At 40.8% G+C, this 21434-nt stretch overlaps 1 protein-coding gene across 3 annotated transcripts in view; it reads left to right on the top strand.

The window, feature by feature from the left end:
* The window catches only part of LOC127800516 (putative ion channel POLLUX-like 2), a 43811-nt gene that overhangs the window by 9303 nt on the left and 13074 nt on the right, over positions 1 to 21434 (top strand). For all 3 annotated transcript variants that reach the window (XR_008022824.1, XM_052335168.1, XM_052335169.1), the window contains exons 8-9: positions 42 to 196; positions 286 to 390. Coding sequence is in view for 2 of the 3 variants with exons in the window: in XM_052335168.1 (XP_052191128.1) it covers positions 42 to 196; positions 286 to 390 (260 nt within the window). In the remaining variant the exon portion in view is untranslated. The remainder of the gene's footprint in view (positions 1 to 41; positions 197 to 285; positions 391 to 21434) is intronic.

The raw sequence follows: 21434 nt of genomic DNA, 5'->3' as shown, positions 1-21434 counted from the left end.
CCTTAATCTCTTCAGTATCCTCCTGACTGCCTTTCTGACAGAATAATATGCAAAAACTCAGAGAAGGAGCAAAAATGCAAGTTCTGGAGACTGATCATATAATTATTTGTGGAGTAAATAGTCATTTGGGCTTCATTCTAAAGCAGTTAAATATGTATCACGAGTTTGCTGTTCGCTTAGGTACTACTACAGTTAGGTAATATGCTTCTTTTTTCAGTGTTGATACTACATAAGTCCAGTTGGGGATTTTGTTTCTAGTAATACCTTGTGGATTTATGTTTTCAGGAAGCAGAAAATTCTTCTTTTGTCTGAGCTTCCAAGGAAGCAGATTGACAAAATAGCAGAGAGTATTTGCAGAGATCTTAAACATATTGATATCCTTACAAAAAGGTGTGTGTATGTTTTCTCGACCTGTGCCATTTTGTTGCTATTTTTTAATTTTGGTGGTAGTCTGCAGGACAGGAATTTTTTCTCTATTTAGTCCTGTTACAAACAAACAGAGATAGCAAAATCTCCAAACACACACACACCGTCAAAATCCCACAGATGAACTCACACGAACTGAAAGATAAATGCAAAGTAATATTGACAGTATTTGAAACATAAACAAGAAACAGGAGGCACGAGATTTTATAGTGGTTCACCCCAAAATAGGGCTACGTCCACTTGAGCTCCGGTGAGAAGAGCTCACTCCACTAAATAGATTCAATCTGATTACAGCGTAAAAACGATAACAAACAACCCTGATTTTCTACACTATAAGCCACGAAATCACTTACAGATTAGGAGCCTACCTTAAACAAAAACAAAATCAGGAACGCTTAAAGAAGACGATCTATACAGCATTTACAGAGAGAGAACGAGAGAGAGCAAGAAGAAAAACCCTAGAAAAGTGACCGACTCTCTGCAAACCCCCTCAATCAATTTCGTCTTCAATGCTCTCTGAAAACGGCAATCTCGAGGCGAGATATAAATGAAATGAATGGCTCGGATTGCCTCAGGAAAAGCAGCGCCAAAGGTCTGGATCAAGTCGTGCAAAAGAGGTAGCAGCAGACAAAACGACAAAAGACCACAAGTTGTGAGCATTGGGCTGGCCCAAGGTGGTTGCTTCTTGTGGCCCTCCAGTGGGCGCCCAAAGGGGCAGCCCAGGTTGCCATAAGAAACCCCCCAGCCATGGGCCCCATTTTATGTTTCATAATATAACAAACTCCACCTTGAAACATCAAATGACTAAGTAATCAGATATGAAAATATAAGAAAGCATGCTACAATTCTCACCTTCACAGCTCTTGATGACCAGAAATTAGCCATCATCGATATGCAACAATTTTAAGCAATGCTTAAATTTAGTTGCAGTTAATACCTTGGTTCCCATGTCAGCTGGATTGTTGGCTGAAGATACTTTCTGAATTCCCACAGTTCCGTTGGCTATCATTTCTCTTACATAATGATACTTCACATCCACATGTTTGGTCCGATCATGATACACTGGATTTTTGGACAAGTGGATGGCACTTTGGCTATCCGAGAAAACCATCACTTTGCTTTGAAGCAAGTGAATTTCCTTTAGTATGCCTTGAAGCCATATGGCTTCCTTAAAGGCATCTGTTACAGCCACATACTCTGCCTCTGTTGAGGACAGAGCTACAAGAGGCTGTAACTGAGACTTCCAGCTTATACAATTTTCACCCAAAGTAAAAAAGTAAGCAGTGGTGGATTTTCTGGAGTCTCTATCTTCAGCAAAATCAGAGTCTACATAACCAACAACATCAAGAGTATCAAATCTTTTCTTAAAATTTAAACCAATGCATGCAGTACCATTTATGTACCTAAGCAAATGTTTTAAGGCATCCCAATGTGTTTTACCAGGGTTAGACATATATCGACTGAGTAATGAAATTGAATATGCAAGGTCTGGCCTAGTGCTTATCATTGAGTACATAATTGTTCCAATTACATTTGCATAAGGGACATTTTCCATTTCTATTATTTCAGAGTTGGATGTGGGACATTGTAGTTTTGATAAAATAAAATGTCCTGCCAATGGAACTATGACAGTTTTACAGTTTCCCATTCCAAATTTATGAACAGCTTTCACCAAGTAATCATGTTGATGTATCTTAAGGCTATTGTTGCTTCTATTTCTCTCAATCTTCATTCCTAGTATTTTCTTAGCATGACCTAAGTCTTTCATGTCAAAAACTGAATTTAACATAGATTTTAACTCATTAATCTTTGACTTAGATTTGCTAATAAGAAGGATATCATCTACATAAAGCAGTAGATAAACAGGAATATTTGTGAGCATAAAATAGAAGCAATTGTCATATTGACTTCTAATAAACCCAGCCCCTAGAACAAAATTATCAAATTTTTTGTACCATTGTCTTGGGGCCTGTTTTAAGCCATACAAGGATTTTTTTAGCAAACAAACATGATCAGGTTTTTAAGACACCACATAACTATTTGGCTGAACCATGTAAATGTGTTCATCAAGGTCTCCATGTAAAAATGCAGTTTTAACATCCAATTGTTTAAGTTCTAAATCATATTGAACTACTACTGCAAGCATCATGCGAATTGTCTTAAATTTGACCACAGGAGAAAAAATTTCAGTGTAATCTACCCCTTCCCTCTGTGTGAACCCCTTAGCTACTAGTCTTGCTTTATATCTAATAGGGTCATCAAGAGATATACCTTCCTTTAATTTGAACAGCCACTTACATTGGATCAGTTTCTGATTTTCTGGACGAGGGACAAGTACCCAAGTTCCATTTGCCATCAGAGAGGCCATTTTCTCATCCATGGCTTGTTGCCATTTTTTACTTTCCTTTGAGCTGACAGCCTCCTCATAAGAGGATGGCTCACTACTCCTCATCTCAACACCTGCCACTAGGGCACAAAACATCAAATCTGAGAAAGCATACCTTGAAGGTGGTCTTATAGACCTCCTGCTTCTATCTCGGGCAAGTTGGTAGTTTTCCAGATTATGTTGAGGGGTGTCATATTGCTCCACCTCAATTTCTGTTTCATCATTTTGTTCCTCATAATCAGATTCATGATCAGAGGTCTGGTCTAAGTTTGATGTGGGTGAAGGGTCTTCTTCAGATTGAAGGTCTGGTATAGCTGGAGCATTAGGAGGATTGATATCTATAACTTGATGCTCCACCTCTATTTGGGTATCTCCTAAACTGGTGAAATTATCTGTGTCATCAGTTTTAGATAATTTGCAAGGGAAGACTGATTCATTAAATATAACTGTCATAGCCCAAGGGTATAATTGTAATGGGAGGTATAAGGGTAGATGGGTATAATTGTAAGGGGTAGTATAGTGGTAGAATTGTAATACTTTCTGGTTGCCAATTCAATTGGCGCGCGCTTGGGCAGTTGCCTAACTGCCGCGCCCCACTTGTAAGTCCTATAAATAGAGATAAGCTGAGGATGGGGAACTCATATGAGGATTATTCCACTGACTTCCTTTCCCTCTCATTCTCATTCACACGTCTCTCATTCTCTCTACATTCTGCTCTTCCCTTTCCCTCCCAAACTCTTCCCGCCTAATCGTCCCTTCCAGAATTCCGGAAGGAACCTCTTCTACAAGGATCGAGCTTGACATTTGGTATCAGAGCCCGCGACCTGGCAGAGAGGATGGCCGATGGAACGCGAGCGAAGCAGATGGAGGTAAGACTGGACGCGATCGAATTAGGATTGCGACAACACCAGGAATTGGTGGATGATCAGTTAGAGACGCTGGAGTTAGGAATCCGGAATACACAAGAGGAGATCCACAGGAGTCGATTGGAATACATGGCTACATTGGATCGAGCCGTGACTGGATTACGAGAGGAATTCTCAGGTCTCAGCCAACAACTGTCGGCGGCGTTGAGCATGTTTGCTAGGCAGGCGAATGTCAGCTTACCGACGGATTTTCCCCCAAGGACGACAACGGCACCAATACTTACTGCACCGCTGAGTAGGCAGCGACCACAGGAACCCACGGAGGCGGGGGAGGGGGCCCAACATAGGGGTCTAGGGGGTAACAATTCCGTTCAGACGGGGCTGAGGATGGAGATTCCGACCTTTGACCGAGATAGACCGAGGTGGTGGATACGCAGATGCGAACGAGTGTTCTATCAACATCGAATCTCAGAAGGTGATAAGGTATGTATGGCTGCCTCCTATCTTGATGATGTAGCGGATGCCTGGTTCCAAAATTGGAGTCGAGGCAGGCTGGACTTGAGTTGGCCAGAGTTTGTTAACCAATTGTGCAGAAGGTTCGGAGAGAAGACCAGATCGGATGTAATTGAGGAGTTTAACAAATTAAAACAGAATGGAACAGTGGAGGAGTACCAAACTAGGTTTGAAGAACTAAGATCCCTGCTATCCCTATCGCAGCCTTACTTAGATGAGGAATATTTCGTTTCGAGCTTTATCAGTGGTTTGGATGAGTTAATTAGACCGACTGTTAAGATGCTATATCCCACAACTGTGGCACAAGCAGCTGAGCAAGCTAGACTGCAAGAGCTTGCAATGGAAACGTTTGCGAAGAGACATAAGCTGTCGACCAAAAATAGCAGGGAAGATCACACCTATGGGGGATATCACAGGGGTAGTAGCTTACAGAGTCTGCGGGGAGGACCTATCAGTAAGGTTCTCCAGCCAGCGACTCAACCAAGAAGTCTCACACTGGACCAAAAGAGGCAACTAGGCCTATGCTTCCGTTGCGGTGAAAAGTATGGGCAAGGCCACCAGTGTAAGAAGCTACTACTTACCATGGAAGGTCAGGAGGAAAACGAGGAGGAGGAAGCGGATATGGATGAAAATGAAGGAATGTCGATGGAAAAAGAGGGAGGTGAGATATCAATGCACGCTTTGCAGGGCCAAGCAGCTGGTAGAGTGGTGAAGGTGACTGGGGTGGCCCGGAAGAGGAAGATAGTCGTATTGATAGACAGTGGCAGCACTCATAGCTTCCTAGATGAGACCACAGCCCATAACTTACAGTGTAATCTCCAGGAGACTCCACCACTGTCAGTATTAATAGCTGATGGAACCAGAATGGTTAGCCAATTCCGATGTAAGGGCTTCAAATGGCTGATGAGTGGAAGGGAATTCTCAGCTGATCTGAGAATCCTCAAGTTGGGAGGATGCCATGTGGTATTGGGGGTAGATTGGATGAAGACGGTGAGCCCCTTGATATTTGATTTCAACACGCTGGAAGTAACCTTTAATCTGGAGGGCCATCAGGTTACCTTACATGGGAGTCAAGAAACAGGGGATTGTAAGGTGGCTTCAGGGAAACGGATCCAAAAATTGCTAGAACAGGGGAGTACTACCGTGGGGCAGTTGCACTCCATTTATACAATGGACGTGGGGACATCATCAGAGGAAGAGCAGGAGCTTGCTGTACCCAGGAACACTACTTCAGCATTGGTGGACAGTAAGGTATACCTTCCTTTGCCCATCCATAATCTGTTGATGGAATTTGAGGATCTGTTTGCTACTCCCCAAACCTTACCACCCCATAGAATCCTTGACCATTCCATTCACCTTAAACCCAACAGTGAACCAATCAATCTAAAAGCCTACCGGTATTCTCCCATACAAAAAGCTGAAATCGAAAAACTCATAAGAGAGATGCTGTCCCGAAACTTGATCCAACCAAGCCAAAGTCCATATGCATCTCCCGTCCTCCTAGTGAAAAAGAAAGATGGAACTTGGAGATTTTGTGTAGATTATAGGCAACTCAATTCACTAACCATCAAGAACCAATTTCCTATACCCATTATTGAAGATCTGCTAGATGAGTTAACAGGCGCTTCCATCTTTTCTAAGCTTGATTTAACCTCCGGCTACCACCAAATCCGCATGAGATCAGCCGACTGTCCTAAGACAGCCTTTAGAACCCACCAAGGGCATTACGAATTCTTGGTAATGCCCTTCGGCCTCACCAACGCGCCCGCAACCTTCCAAGCGTTGATGAACCATATTTTTGCTCCCTATTTACGCAAATTCGTACTGGTTTTTTTTGATGACATCCTCATTTACAGCACCACTTTGGACCAGCATTTAACCCACCTTAAACTAGCATTTCAGATCCTCCGATTCCATCAGCTATATGTGAAGAGGTCTAAATGCTCTTTTGCAGAAGGACAGGTTGAATATTTGGGTCACATTATTTCTGGCCGAGGGGTTAGTATTGATCCTCACAAAATTGAAGCTATGAAGGCCTGGCCCCGGCCAAAGACCCTGAAGGAACTAAGGGGTTTCCTAGGCCTAATTGGTTATTACCGGCGCTTTATACAAGGCTATGGAATAATTAGTAAACCCCTGACCACTCTACTTAAGAAGAATAACTTTGGGTGGGGACCGGAAGCTGAGAATGCTTTTGAATCCCTGAAAGCAGCCATGTCGCAAGCTCCCACACTGGCTCTGCCTGACTTCTCCAAGGAATTTATTTTAGAAACAGATGCATGTGACTCCGGCATAGGGGCCGTGCTGAGCCAGGGAGGGCGTCCAGTGGCCTACCTAAGTCATGCATTAGCTCCTCGACATCAAGGCCTCAGTATATATGACAAGGAGTTGTTGGCAGTCCTCATGGCAGTCGAAAGGTGGAGATACTACTTGGAGGGCAGGAAATTAACCATCAAGACGGATCACGAGAGCCTCAAATTTTTAGCACAGCAACGGGTACACAACTAGTTACAGAGGAAGGGCATAACCAAACTGATGGGTTTTGATTTTACCATCTTATATTGCAAGGGAAAAGAGAACAAGGCAGCCGATGCTTTGTCTAGGAGAGATGTTCCAGCTTCTTGTCAGGCCATTTCGGCTGTAGTGGCAGATTGGGTGCAAGACATTGCCCATAGTTATGACCAGACCCCCTGGATTAAAGAATTACTTATCCGGCTCTCCGCACAAGCCACTAAGGATTCACCCTACTAGTTAAAAAGGGGACTATTGAGGTTCCATAATAGAGTGGTGATTGGGGACGATGAATTGTTGAAGACCAAAATATTACAAAGCCTGCATGACTCCCCTATAGGGGGACATTCTGGGCTCAATGTAACCTACCAACGGGTGAGGTAGCTCTTTTATTGGAAGGGCCTAAAGAAAGATGTCACCAAATTTGTTACAGAATGTACTATTTGCCAAAGGTGCAAACATGAGCAAGTTCCTTATCCTGGCCTCCTTCAGCCCTTGGAAATACCCTCACAGGCCTGGGAACTCATCTCCATGGACTTCATTGAGGGATTACCAAAATCAGAAGGGGCGGACACTCTTTTGGTGGTGGTGGACAAGTTAACGAAATTCAGCTACTTCCTCACCTTGGCCCATCCATTCACAGCCACGGAAGTTGCACGGAAGCTAATGGATTCAGTGTTCAAAGTCCATGGGCTGCCTAAGGCAATAATTTCTGATCGAGATAAAGTTTTTACAAGTCAGTTCTGGAAGTCCCTATTTCAGGGATTAGGTACTAAGCTTCATCTCTCGTCTGCCTACCATCCAGAAACCGATGGGCAGACTGAAAGAGTCAATCAGTGCCTAGAGACTTACCTTCGATGCTTATGCGTGTCCAAACCCAGGAGCTGGAGTCGTTGGGTAGCCTTAGCCCAATGGTGGTATAACACCAACTACCACACGGCACACAAGCGAACCCCTTTCGAAGCCTTGTTTGGGTACTTGCCACCCATCATCCCAGCGGTAATGCATTATTCTCCTCAAGAGACATCTGTAGACCAGTACCTAAAGGACAGACAGGACGCTTTGCTCACTATTAAGCAGGAGTTGGTCCTAGCCAGCCAACGGATGAAGCAGCTAGCAGACAAGCACCGCACCGAGAGACAGTTTGAGGAAGGCACCGAGGTATACTTAAAGGTGAAGCGATTCCAACAGCACCTTTTTCACAAAGGACCCATCTCTAAACTCAGTCCTAAATTCTATGGGCCTTTCAAAATTGTGACAAGGGTAGGGCCGGTTGCCTATCGTCTTTAGTTACCAGAAGGAGTAGGCCTCCACCCCGTCTTTCACGTTTCCTTATTAAAAAAATCCATAAGCCCGTCTGACAGCTCCAGCACCACACTGCCGCCTCCACTGGAAAATGTTGAGTCCACTGCCGAGCCAGTAGCAGTCTTGGATAAATAGGTGATCTACCAGAACCAAGCTCCCCTGATGCAGGTTTTAGTGCAATGGTCCCACCTCCATCCGGATCATACCTCATGGGAATACCTCCCTGATCTCCTGCAACGTTTCCCTTGAACCACCAGCCTATTGTAATTTCTTGGGGTCAAGAAATATTTTACGGGGCGGGAATTGTCATAGCCCAAGGGTATAATTGTAATGGGAGGTATAAGGGAATATGGGTATAATTGTAAGGGGTAGTATAGTGGCAGAATTGTAATACTTTCTGGTTGCCAATTCAATTGGCGCGCGCTTGGGCAGTTGCCTAACTGCCGCGCCCCACTTGTAAGTCCTATAAATAGAGATAAGCTGAGGATGGGGAACTCATGTGAGGATTATTCCACTGACTTCCTTTCCCTCTCATTCTCATTCACACGTCTCTCGTTCTCTCTACATTCTGCTCTTCCCTTTCCCTCCCAAACTCTTCCCGCCTAATCGTCCCTTCCAGAATTCCGGAAGGAACCTCTTCTACAAGGATCGAGCGTGACAATAACATCTCGGTTGATGATAATTTTTACACCCTTAGATTGTCTTTCCCATAGCCTATATCCCTTAGTTCCTTCCTGATACCCAACAAAAATACATTTAGTGGATCTAGGTTCCAACTTTCCTTCTGACTGATGAGCATAGGCTTCACAGCCAAAAGTTCTTAAGTAGTTTAAGTTTAATTTCCTTCCAATCCACTTTTCTTCATGGCACTTTAAATTAAGGGCTGTGGAAGGACTTCTATTTACTAGGTGTGAAGCTGTTGTTAAGGCCTCTCCCCAAAAGGATTTAGGCAAACCAGATGAAAACAAAAGGCACCTCACTTTTTCAAGGAGGGTCCGGTTCAATCTTTCAGCCACCCCATTTTGTTGGGGTGTATTCCTAACAGTCTTATGCCTGTTTATTCCTTGGGAGTTACAGAAATCATTAAACTCTTTATTACAGAATTCTAAACCGTTGTCTGTTCTAAGAGTTTTAATTCTCCTATCAGCTTGGTTTTCTATTAAGATCTTCCAGGTTTTAAATTTCTCTAATGTTTGATCTTTTGTTTTTAATAGAAAAACCTACACCTTCCTAGTATAATCATCAATGATAGAAAGGAAGTACCTGTTGCCACCATGGGTTGGGACCTGGGAGGGTCCCCAAAGATCTGCATGTAAGTACTTAAGGCATGCCTTCGCCAGGTGAGTTCCCTTATGGAAACTCATCCTGTGTTGCTTGCCAAGCACACATGGTTCACAGAGACGGAGGGTCTCAGCAGACACTGGACCAAGGTATCCTTGGTTTGACAGTGCCTGCAAACCTCTCAGGCTCATATGGCCAAGTCTCAAGTGCCACAGTTCAGTCTTATCAGTGTTAACATAGCATGCAGAATTTGATATAACAGAGGAATGAAAACAGCCATTTAAAACATATAAACCATTTTTCTTTAAGCCAGTTAAGATTAATTCATCTCCTTTAAAAACATTCAAGGAACCATTTTCAGCTTTGTATGAGAATCCTAACTCATCAAGTGTACCAAGTGAGATTAAATTTCTTTTAAGGTTAGGGACATATCTTACATCAGTAAGAGTTCTAATTTTGTTGTCATGCAACTTAAGAGTTATGTCACCTCTACCCTGAACATTACAAGAATGGTTGTTTCCCATATACACTATTCCACTTTCTCTGTTATTAAAATTGTGAAACCAGTCAATATTAGGACACATATGGAAAGAATAGTCAGAGTCCATAATCCATTCATTTATAACCGAGCTTCAGGAAACATTAAGCACCTCAGCCAAACAATTAGAACTACTAGCTGCTACTGTTACATTACCCCCTTGCTTTTGTTTTTTCAAGTAGTCATAACAATATTTCTTTATATGACCTTCTTTCCCACAGTGGTAACATTTCCACTTTTGTTTTTGTTTTCCCTTCTTTTCCTTCTTTTTTCCCTTATACCCTGACCCATTATGTTGTTCAGTATTCACAGTATAATTTCTTTTATCTGTATTTCCTTTAACAAACAATTTGTTGCCAGATTTCTTCGATGTACTAAGTTCTAGTTCTCTAGCCTTAATACCAGATCTAACAAGTTCCATATTAGGTACTATACCAGTGTAACGTAAAGCATGTTTCACTACCTCATAATCATCAGGTAGGGAATTTAACAAAATCATTGCCTCACTAGTATCTCCCAAAGCCTGATCAGTACCTCTCAATAACAAGGTGAGTCTAGTAAATTCATCTATGTTTTCATCTATAGACTTAGATGTATTCATCTTAAAGTTAAACAACATGCCTTTTAAATAAACCAAATTTGGAGCAGACATTACAGAATATAAAGATTCTAATCTATTCCAAAGTTCAAGAGGTAGTCAACCTTACGAATTACTGAATCATCGAGATGGAGGAAAATCAGATTAAAAGCCTCTTCTCTGATTTCATCAGTTCGAGCTAGCTGTTCAGCTGACCAATTTTTGTCATCTGACTCAAGTGCTATAAGCACTTTGTCATGAGAGAGAAGTACCCTCATCTTCTTTTTCCAACTACCGAAATCCCCCTTTCCATTGAATGTACCGATTTCAAATCGGGTTGTTGTCATTTTCGTAATACACGAAAATTTCACAAAACAAAAACCCTAGTTTACTGACTGAGACCTGTACAGCAAACTCACGCTGACAGGCTCTCTTTAGAAAACCCTAGAGTTCTTAAAAAACAACACCGACACAGTAAGGACGGGAAACCCTAGATTTTCGAAAAAACAGAGTCGGTCGAGATTTTGACGCTAAAACGTTGGATACGATAAACCAGAAGGCTCTGATACCACTGTTACAAACAAACAGAGATAGCAAAATCTTCAAACACACACACACCATCAAAATCCCACAGATGAACTCACACGAACTGAAAGATAAACGCAAAGCAATATTGACAGTATTTGAAACATAAACAAGAAACAAGAGGCACGAGATTTTATAGTGGTTCACCCCAAAATAGGGCTACGTCCACTTGAGCTCCGGTGAGAAGAGCTCACTCCACTAAATAGATTCAATCTGATTACAGCGTAAAAACAATAACAAACAACCCTGATTTTCTACACTATAAGCCACGAAATCACTTACAGATTAGGAGCTTACCTTAAACAAAAACAAAATCAGGAACGCTTAAAGAAGACGATCTATACAGCATTTATAGAGAGAGAACGAGAGAGAGCAAGAAGAAAAACCCTAGAAAAGTGACCGACTCTCTGCAAACCCCCTCAATCAATTTCGTCTTCAATGCTCTCTGAAAACGGCAATCTCGAGGCGAGATATAAATGAAATGAATGGCTCGGATTGCCTTAGGAAAAGCAACGCCAAAGGTCTGGATCAAGTCGTGCAAAAGAGGCAGCAGCAGACAAAACGACAAAAGACCACAAGTTGTGAGCATTGGGCTGGCCCAAGGTGGTTGCTTCTTGTGGCCCTCCAGTGGGCGCCCAAAGGGGCAGCCCAGGTTGCCACAAGAAACCCCCCAGCCATGGGCCCCATTTTATGTTTCATAATATAACAAGTCCATGCCAAAAATTCCTTCTCCTTACTTTTCTTAGTTTGGTTGTGACCTAAATAGCATGTGCATCACTTCGGTGTTTCTGCCTATGTGTTGGGCAATTACCCTGACATTTTGAGATATGAGTACATGTGGACGGGGCTTATCTTGAACACCTCGGCAGTATAGAACAAATAGAAGTAAATATTTTATAACTCTGCTAATCTTCTTGCTGATAACAGACCTTTTTCAAAAATTAAGTGTTGACTGTACATCTATCTTCTCTTCCCAGGTAAAAATATAAATTTCTCTCTTTCAACTTTATTTATATCTGCTAGTGCTATGATTGCCTATTCTTTTAATGCCTTTCAAAAAGAATTCCTTGTTACTTTTTTTATGGCTGCAATATTGTTAATGTTGGTTCCTGAAGGAAGAAATAAGGAAACTTGGCTAGCAGCTCAAAGAGAGTCGTTAGTCAAACTAGCCAATCATATCTTCAGTTTTTGGAAATTTCTAAATCAATGTTTAGGAAACTTTCCTATAGTGTTTAGGAAACTTCCTATTTGTGTATAGTCAAATCTTTCCTATCATTTAGACTTTGTAATCTTTCCTATGTTGTACATTCCTCATCTCTATAAGAGGACTTGTATTTTGTACATATGAAGTAATGAAGAATACATTCAATTTTCACATGGTAACAAAGCCATAGTGATTTACCTTAATTATCTTCTTAATCTGGTCAAACGACTGTGAGCCTTCATTGTCACAATATCGTTTTTGGTTTGATTCTAGTTCATCATCCATTAATCTCTCCTACCATGTCAAAAATTTCAGAAACCACTCCTCTTGTGGCAACAGGAGATGTTGTTTTGTTTGATCCACCTATGGGAAACATCTCAACTAGTGAATTGCCTTGAGTGCATCATTCCTACTGACTTGACAATAGAAACTATCTATAGTGGTCTCAACTTGTGCGGACGTTCTTGAAAGGTCGAGGAAAGATAGCTCCTCTGACCGAGACATCCCCCAAGACCTCAGATCTAGGTTTACTTGCATGGGATATTGAGGATTCAATAATCATGTCTTGGCTTTGGAGTTCAATGCAGCTTGAGGTCAGCAAGAATTATATGTTCTTATTTTCTGCTAAAGAGATTTGGGACACTGTGAAACGTACTTATTCTAGAGTACAAGATGCTTCTATAATCTTTGAAATTAGAACAAAGATAAGTAGTACGAAGCAGGAGTCTTTGACAGTAACTAATTATTATAATAAGATGAATGGATATTAGCTGGAATGAGATCACTATCAGGATATTAAGCTAGTGTGTAGTGAAGATGCAACTACCCTTGCTTCTATATTTGAGATGGACTGAATTGTTGAGTTTTTGACTTCTCTTAACACTGAGTATGATCAAGTAAGAGTGCAGGTTCTTGGAAGAGAAAAACTTCCATCACTTAATGAAGTATTTTCTATAATCTGTATTGAGGAATATAGAAGGATAGCCATATTCAATGAGGTTAATCCTGAGGGATCAACAATGGTAACTAACAAGATGGATAGCTCTTGGTTCAAGTCTCAGCAAGGAAGGAATGATCCACGATATAGGGAAGGTTTGTGGTGTTCTTTTTGCAAGAAGTTTAAACATACTAGGGAAACATGTTTAAAGTTACATGGAAAGAAGGTTGTTTTGAATAAGATGGGAGGTTTTAGGAACCTGTAATCCAGAAAACAAGTACAGCCCTATAATATAAACAAGGAGGAGGAAACCATCACTGAGAAGGCAGTTCCGGTTACAACTTTTGACTTAAACCTATTGAATGCTGATGAAATCAGTAAGCTAAAAAGTTTTATGAAAACCATCCAAGATGGCACATGCTCACTAGCACAAGCAGGTACTTGTTTCCATTGTTCTCATTCTGAATCTTTTATTGCCTAAAAAACTATTAGGAATGATTTATGGATTCTAGATTTAGGAGCTACTAACCATCTAACCTATGACCTAAATGTGTTTAATCCTATAAATTAATGAGCGTTTCCAAGAAAATAATAGTAGCCAATGGTAATACCATTCCTATAGCAGGTCAAGGCAATGTTATTTTCAATTCCTCATTACCTATTCAGCAAGTTCTTCATGTTCCTAATCTTTCTAACAATTTAATCTCTGTTCATCAACTCAACAAAAACCTTAATTGCCGTGTTATTTTCTCTCCTCATACATGTGAGTTTTTGGCATTGGACACGGGGAAGATAATTGGTGTTGCTGAGGAATGAAATGGGCTATACTACTTGAAGAAAATGAATGTTCTCACTAAAGGGGATTAGCCTATCCTTGCCTATTCATCGTAGCCTACTCCTATGACTAAGATATGGCTTTAACATTATCGTTTAGGACATCCTCCTTTTATTTTGTTGCAGTCTATGTTTCCTACTTTATTTAGGGGTTCACTAATCTCCATTGTGATGTGTGTGAATTTTCTAAGCATCATAGAGTTTCTTATCCCATCAGTAATAAATTGTCTTTCTTTGATACATTCTGTTAAAAACAACAAAAGAGCAGCGAGGATAAACCTTGGATTGGAAAAGTCAGAAGAAACCGTACTTCCTCAATTATCTATTGAATACTCCATGAGGAGTTTAAATAAAAAAGAGATCCTAGAATCTAGGAATTTAAATACAAACAGAAAAGTATTTAAAAATACAACAACATAGATATAACTAATCTCCTAATTTTTAGAGGAGTAGATAAGATTCTATCTCCTCCTAGAATTTAGGAAAGATGGAGTTTTATCTCAATCATAGATTAAGGTATTATCTTTGAATATTTCAACACTCCCCCTCAAGTTGGGAAATGGATATTTATCATTCCAAGCTTGCATATCAGATTCTCAAACCTCTTTGCTGCCAAACCTTTTGTGAATATATCAGCTACCTGTTCCTCAGATGAAACATGAGGAATATTAATTATTCCTGCATCCAATTTTTCTTTGATAAAGTGTCGATCTATTTCAATGTGCTTTGTCCTGTCATGCTGAACTGGATTATGAGCAATACTTATAGCAGATTTGTTATCACAAGACAACTCAATTGCTCCTTGAGTTTTTATCTTCAAGTCTTTTAGGATAATTTTTAGCCACAACAATTCACATATCCCAAGGGCCATAGCCCTAAATTCTGATTCTGCACTTGATCTAGCCACAATGCTCTGTTTCTTACTCTGTCAGGACACTAGATTCCCACCTAGAAATACGCAATATCCTGTGGTTGATCTTCTATCATTGATAGATCCTGCATAATCAGCATCTATAAAGCCTTTAACATCTAATTCCTTTCCTTTTCTGAATAATAGACCCCTACCTGGATTAGTCTTGAGATATCCAAGTATCTTCCTTATAGCTAGTATATGCTCTTCAGTTGGGTTATGTATGAACTGGCTCACAAGACTAACAGCAAATGTAATATCAGGTCTAGTATGTGAGAGATATATCAACCGGCCCACTAGCCTTTGATATCTTCCTTTGTCAATTGGTTGACTGTCAGGATTCTGCCATAGTTTTCCATTAGGTTCTACTGGGACACTGGATCCCTTACCTCCTGTAAGCCCTGTTTCAGTGAGTAAATCCAAAACATATTTTCGTTGAGATAGAAAGATACCATCCTTAGAGTAGGCCACTTCAATGCCCAGGAAATATCTGAGAATACTAAGATCCTTGATTTCAAATTCGTGGGCTAGGTTTCTTTTTAGCAGCATTTGTTCTTCCTTATCATCTCCTGTCACAATTATGTCATCCACATATACTAACAAAGCTGTAATTTTTCCTTCCTTTGAATGTTTCATGAAGAGTGTATGATCACCTCGACTTTGATTATATCCCATAGTCTTCATGGCTTTAGAGAACCTGCCAAACCAAGCCCTAGGGGACTATTTGAATCCATAGAGAGCTTTCTTGAGCCTGCATACTTTTCCTTTTCTGTTTCTTGAAATCCCGAAGGCAACTCCACGAAAACTTCCTCTTCTAGGTCTCCATGTAAAAAGGCGTTCTTAACATCAAATTGTTGTAGTGTCCATCCAAAAAATGCTGCCAAAGAGATTAGAATTCTTACTGTTGCCATCTTAGCCACTGGTGCAAAAGTTTCAAAATAGTCTATGCCATAGGATTGGGTATATCCTTTGGCTACTAATATTGCCTTGTACCTATCCAATGTTCCATCAGCTTTGTATTTTACATTGAATACCCATTTGCAGCCTACTGGCACAACTCCTCTTGGTCTTGTTACTATTTCCCAAGTCTGATTTTTCTTTAAGACTCTCATTTCTTCCATCATGGCTTGCTTCCAATTCTGATCTCTTAGAGCCTCTTCTACTAAATTAGGAATGACAATTGAATCCAAAGATGCTAGGAACCCTTTGTGTTTGTGAGACAGCCGATGGTAGGATAAGAAATTAGTTAAGGGATGTTGGGTACAGCTTCTAACACCTTTCCTAACAGCAATAGGCAGATCTAAATCATCATAACTTGGGTTAGGAGGATTAGAGCAGTCTGAAATTGAGAGCTGAGAGTTATTTTCTGCAATAGAAGGTTGTATAAATTCCTTACCTTGACTAGGATCAGATAATGGTGCTTGCTGGGAGTCCAGAGCAGGCTGTCTTCTTCTTTTGAAAACATAGGGAGATCCCTTGAACCGACCTGAGGGCTGTTGGCTGGAACTTGAGGGCTATTGGCTGGACTGATCAGCGTGAGAAGGGGAGGGAACCATATGCTCACTGTTGTTATTTGGTTGAGATGAGGGAGGCCCAGATTGAGAAGTGTCAAAAGACCAGGAAAAACTTCCAATCTATCCAACATGGCAAAACCGAACACAAGATATATACAGAGAGGTTGCCAAGTTTAGGATATCTCCTAAGTTGGATACCTTCCTAAGTTAGCCTAAATGAGTTAGGCAACTCTCTAACTTAGCAATCTTCCTTAAACAAATTAGGAAGCTGCTTAAAAATAAAAGATTCTAATCTACAATTTACAATCAAATAAAAGATTACAATTTACAATCAATCAACCAAGAAAAGAAAATAATATCAGGACAAATCAACTCATTTGCTAACACTCCCCCTCAAGATGGAGAGTGTATGTCATACATTCCCATCTTGCTGAGGATCTTGTGAAAAACACCACCCGATAAGCCTTTGGTAAAGACATCAGCAAGCTGTCCACCAGTAGGAATGAAAGGAGTACAAATTAAGCCATTGTCAAGCTTCTCTTTAATGAAGTGTCGATCCACCTCAACATGTTTAGTCCTATCATGTTGAACCGGGTTGTGAGCAATGTTAATGGCCGATTTGTTGTCACAATATAATCTCGTAGGAGCTGTCCACCGAATCCGTAAGTCATCTAAAATAATCTTGAGCCATAATAACTCACAAATTCCCAATGCCATAGATCGAAACTCAGCTTCAGCACTAGACCTTGCCACCACATTTTGTTTCTTACTACGCCAAGTAACAAGATTGCCACCTAGAAATGTGCAATAATCGGAGGTGGACCGCCTATCAACAAGGGAACCAGCATAGTCGGCATTCGTATAGGCTTCTAAAGACATAGGGCCACCCGTCTTAAATAAAATACCTTTACCAGGAGCACTCTTAAGGTAATGAAGAATACGATGCACAGCTTTAAGATGACCCTCCTTTGGACTATGCATAAATTGACTTACTACTCCCACAGCATATGAAATATCCGGCCGAGTATGAGAGAGATAGATTAGCCTTCCTACTAACCGTTGGTAAGACTCTTTATCAACAGCACCTCCCTCCATGTCTTCACCAATTCGATGATTTTGCTCAATTGGAGTATCAAGAACCCTGCAGCCTAGCATACCGGTTTCTTGCAAGAGATCTAACACATATTTATGTTGAGAAATGAAAATACCTTTCTTAGACCTAGCCACTTCAATGCCCAAAAAATACTTTAGGTTCCCTAGCTCCTTTATTTCAAATTCCTGAGTCAAACACTCCTTCAAGGCTACAATTCCATCTTGATCATCACCTGTCACAATTATATCATCCACATACACTAGCAAAGCAGTTAGTTTACCAGTTGGAGAGTGGTGGATAAACAATGTGTGATCCCCTTGACTTTGCTTATAGCCCAAACCCAACATTACTTTGGCAAATCTCCCAAACCAAGCTCTTGGTGACTGTTTCAGTCCATAGAGAGCTTTGTTCAAGCGACATGCTAAGTTTTTTCCTTGATTAGGAAACCCAAATCCAGGAGGAACCTCCATATAAATCTCTTCCTCTAAGTCACCATGTAAAAATGCATTTTTAACATCATATTGATACAAAGGCCAGTTTAAAGTGGCTGCCAATGATAATAGAACCTGAACAGTGTTCATTTTGGCCACCGGAGCAAATGTTTCAAGATAATCCACGCCATATGTTTGGGTATAATCTTTGGCCACCAACCTAGCTTTGTACCTTTCTAGAGAGCCATCTGATTTGTATTTGACAGTGAAAACCTATCTACATCCCACTGGTTTCTTGCCTTTAGGAAGTTCTACCAGATTCCAAGTATGGTTCTTTTCAAGAGCATTCATCTCAACTCTCATGGCTTCCTTCCAATTCTCACTACTTAAAGCTTCAGATAGGTTTTTTGGAATTGGTATGGAAGAGACATTGGTTAAGAAGGCCTTATAAGCTGGGGACAGATGAGAATAACTGAGAAACAAGTGTAATGGATGCTGGGTGCAGGCTCGGGTTCCCTTCCTTAGGGCAATTGGGACATCTAGATCATCTAAATTGAGTGTAGATGGCTGATGGTCAACTGGAAGAGATGTTGGTGAAGTAGGTTTAGCTTCAGGAGAAGATGGAATAGAATTCTGGTGGGAGTCAGATGCTGGACTGCACTGATCAGGACTTAAGTTAGATAATTCAGCATGCTTAGATGGAAGTTCTGGGGCCTTTTTTCTTGTATACACTTTCAGTGGTTTAGGATGTGACTGAATAGTTTCTCTTACGTCAGTATTAGCACAATCCTGAGGATTAGGACAAGCTGAAAGAGTGGAGGAACATCTAGGACAAGTCGAAGAGGAACATGGAAGAGTAGGAAGATATAACTCCTTTGCATTTCCACCTAAGAAATCAGTCTCCCCATGAGTGTAGAAATTCTGGAAATATGACTGATCTTCCACAAATTTAACATCAGCTGAGACAAAGAATTTTTTGGATGGAGGATGGAAACATTTATAACCCTTTTGAGTAGGAGAATAGCCAACAAAGACACATTTGAGGGCCCTAGGATCCAATTTTCCCCTATGAGGAGAATGGTTATGAATAAAAACTAAGCTACCAAACACTTTAGGACACAAATCTGTGGGAATAAAGTTTGGAAATCCTTGAGTAAGAAGCTGAATTGGACTTTTGAGACCAATGTTTCTTGAAGGAAGCCTATTGATAAGATAAGCTGCAGTTAGAACAGCCTCTCCCCAATAGTGTTTAGGCACATTATTATGAAACAACAATGCTCTTGTAACGGTTAATAAGTGACCATTCTTCCTCTCAGCTAGCCCATTTTGCTGAGGAGTATAAACACATGATGATTCATGGATCACACCTCTCTCTTGAAAGAAATGGGAGAGAGTTTGATTGAAAAAATCCTTGGCATTGTCGGTTCTCACTCTTTTAATTTCAACACCAAATTGGTTTTTAATCATGGTGTAGAAATTTTGAAAAATGGAACAAACATCTGATTTGTTTTTAAGAAGGTATAACCACATTACACGGGTACAATCATCAATAAATAACACAAACCACCTTGCACCCGAAATGTTAGGGATAGGAGAAGGACCCCATATGTCACTATGAATTAAATTGAAAGGAAGAACACTTCGAGTATTATTAAGAGGAAATGAAGCTCTTTTATGCTTAGCAAATTGACAAATATCACATTGAAATTCCCTACTATCTAATCCCTTGAACAAAGAGGGATACATAGATTGAAGAACCACAAATGATGGATGCCCTAAGCTAAAATGATGAAGCCATAGGGTATCCTTATTGGATTTAGCTAAAAAAGACATAGGAGGAACATATTTCAGTTTACTAAATCCTTCAAGATAGTATAGCCCCTCTTTCACCTTAGCATGCCCAATCATCTTCCTCGAGTCCCTTTCCTGAAATTCACAAGAGGTTGGAGAGAAGATAGCAAGGCAATTAGCATCTTGAGTCAGTTTTTTAATAGAGATGAGGTTGGTGTAAAGTTTAGGAACATGAAGAACATCTCTTAGGATCAAATGATTGTTCACACTGATGTCCCCTATTCCAGCAATAGTAGTTAGGGATCCATCAGCCAGAACAATCTTTTTGGTGCTTGGACAAGGCTTATAGGATAGGAATTTTTGGGAGGAATAGGTCATATGGTCGGTGGCACCAGTGTCAAAAACCCGATCTGGTTTAAAACTTAAATCTGAAAGTTTTAAGCTGGAAGAATTGAGAGTAATACCTGTGAGAGCAAGATTTGAAGAACTTGCTCCTAGTTCCTTCTCAAGTGAGCCTAATAGGGTCCTCAACTTCTCAATTTCTTCTTGTTTCAGCCCCATAAACTCAGCTTGTTCAATGCCTTTGCCTTCCACTTGTTGTCGGCCATTGATCTCTCCCGATCCCAGCTGACTGTTAGCCATATATGACTGCCCATTAGGCTTAGATTGTGGATGTTGTCCTCCTCTAACTGGTTTTCCATGGAGCTTCCAGCATTTATCAACTGTGTGCCTTGGTTTTTTGCAAAAAGTGCACCATAAATTATCTCTATCTCTGGTACTTCCATTTGAATCCACCTGTCTTCTATCTTCTTTAATCCACCTTCCACGACCAGCCCCCTTTATAGTGAGTAATGCTGATCCCTCTAACTGTGGATTCTCTAACATCACTCCTCTCCTACCTTCTTCCCCTCGAATAATAGCAATAACTTCATTTAAAGAAGGTAGGTCAGATTTACCTAGGATTTGGATCCTAACAGCATCATACTCCAAGTTTAGCCCAGGTAAGAAGTCATAGATCCGTTCTTTCTCCACAAATCTCTTTTGAATGACTGCATCCTCGCTGCACTTTATCTGGATGCACTGATAGTGATCTAATTCTTGCCACAAAATCTGCAACAGGTTAGAGTACTCAGTAACAAATCGGTTGCCTTGTTTTGTTGCTGCCACTTTTGTTCTGATTTTATAAATCTGTGCAGCATCATTGATTTTGGAGTAGGTAGTCCTCATAGCATCCCATATCTCCTTAGCCATAGTTAGAAACATTACGGTATCGCTAATCTCTGGATTCATAGCACTCCAAAGCCATGACATGACTAATGAGTCTTCTTCATCCCATGCAGCGTACGTGGGATCCTCCTTTTGAGGCCCGGTTCCCTCCAAGTGGCTCAATTTTCCCTTGCCTTTCAAGAAGGTCTTGATTAATTGAGACCACTTGAGATAATTTTTTCCGCTCAACCTATAAGCCGCTTGAATAATCGGAAGCTCTCCTCCAATACTTATCCCATGGCTGGATCCCCCCGTAACAGCACCTGTGGCTGTGACTTCGGTCGTACCTTCCGATTCTCCAACGTCGCCCATACTATGGTTGGAAGGAAAAATGGATCAAGGTATCTCGGCTACAAACAATCACCGAAACCCTATGGCTCTGATACCATGTCAAAAGACCAGGAAAAACTTCCAATCTATCCAACATAGCAAAACTGAACACAAGATATATACAGAGAGGTTGCCA

This window comes from Diospyros lotus, chromosome 4 (genome assembly GCF_014633365.1).
Source record: "Diospyros lotus cultivar Yz01 chromosome 4, ASM1463336v1, whole genome shotgun sequence".
In the NCBI taxonomy this organism is placed as follows: Eukaryota; Viridiplantae; Streptophyta; class Magnoliopsida; order Ericales; family Ebenaceae; genus Diospyros; species Diospyros lotus.
This window is presented reverse-complemented; position numbering and strand designations above follow the sequence as displayed.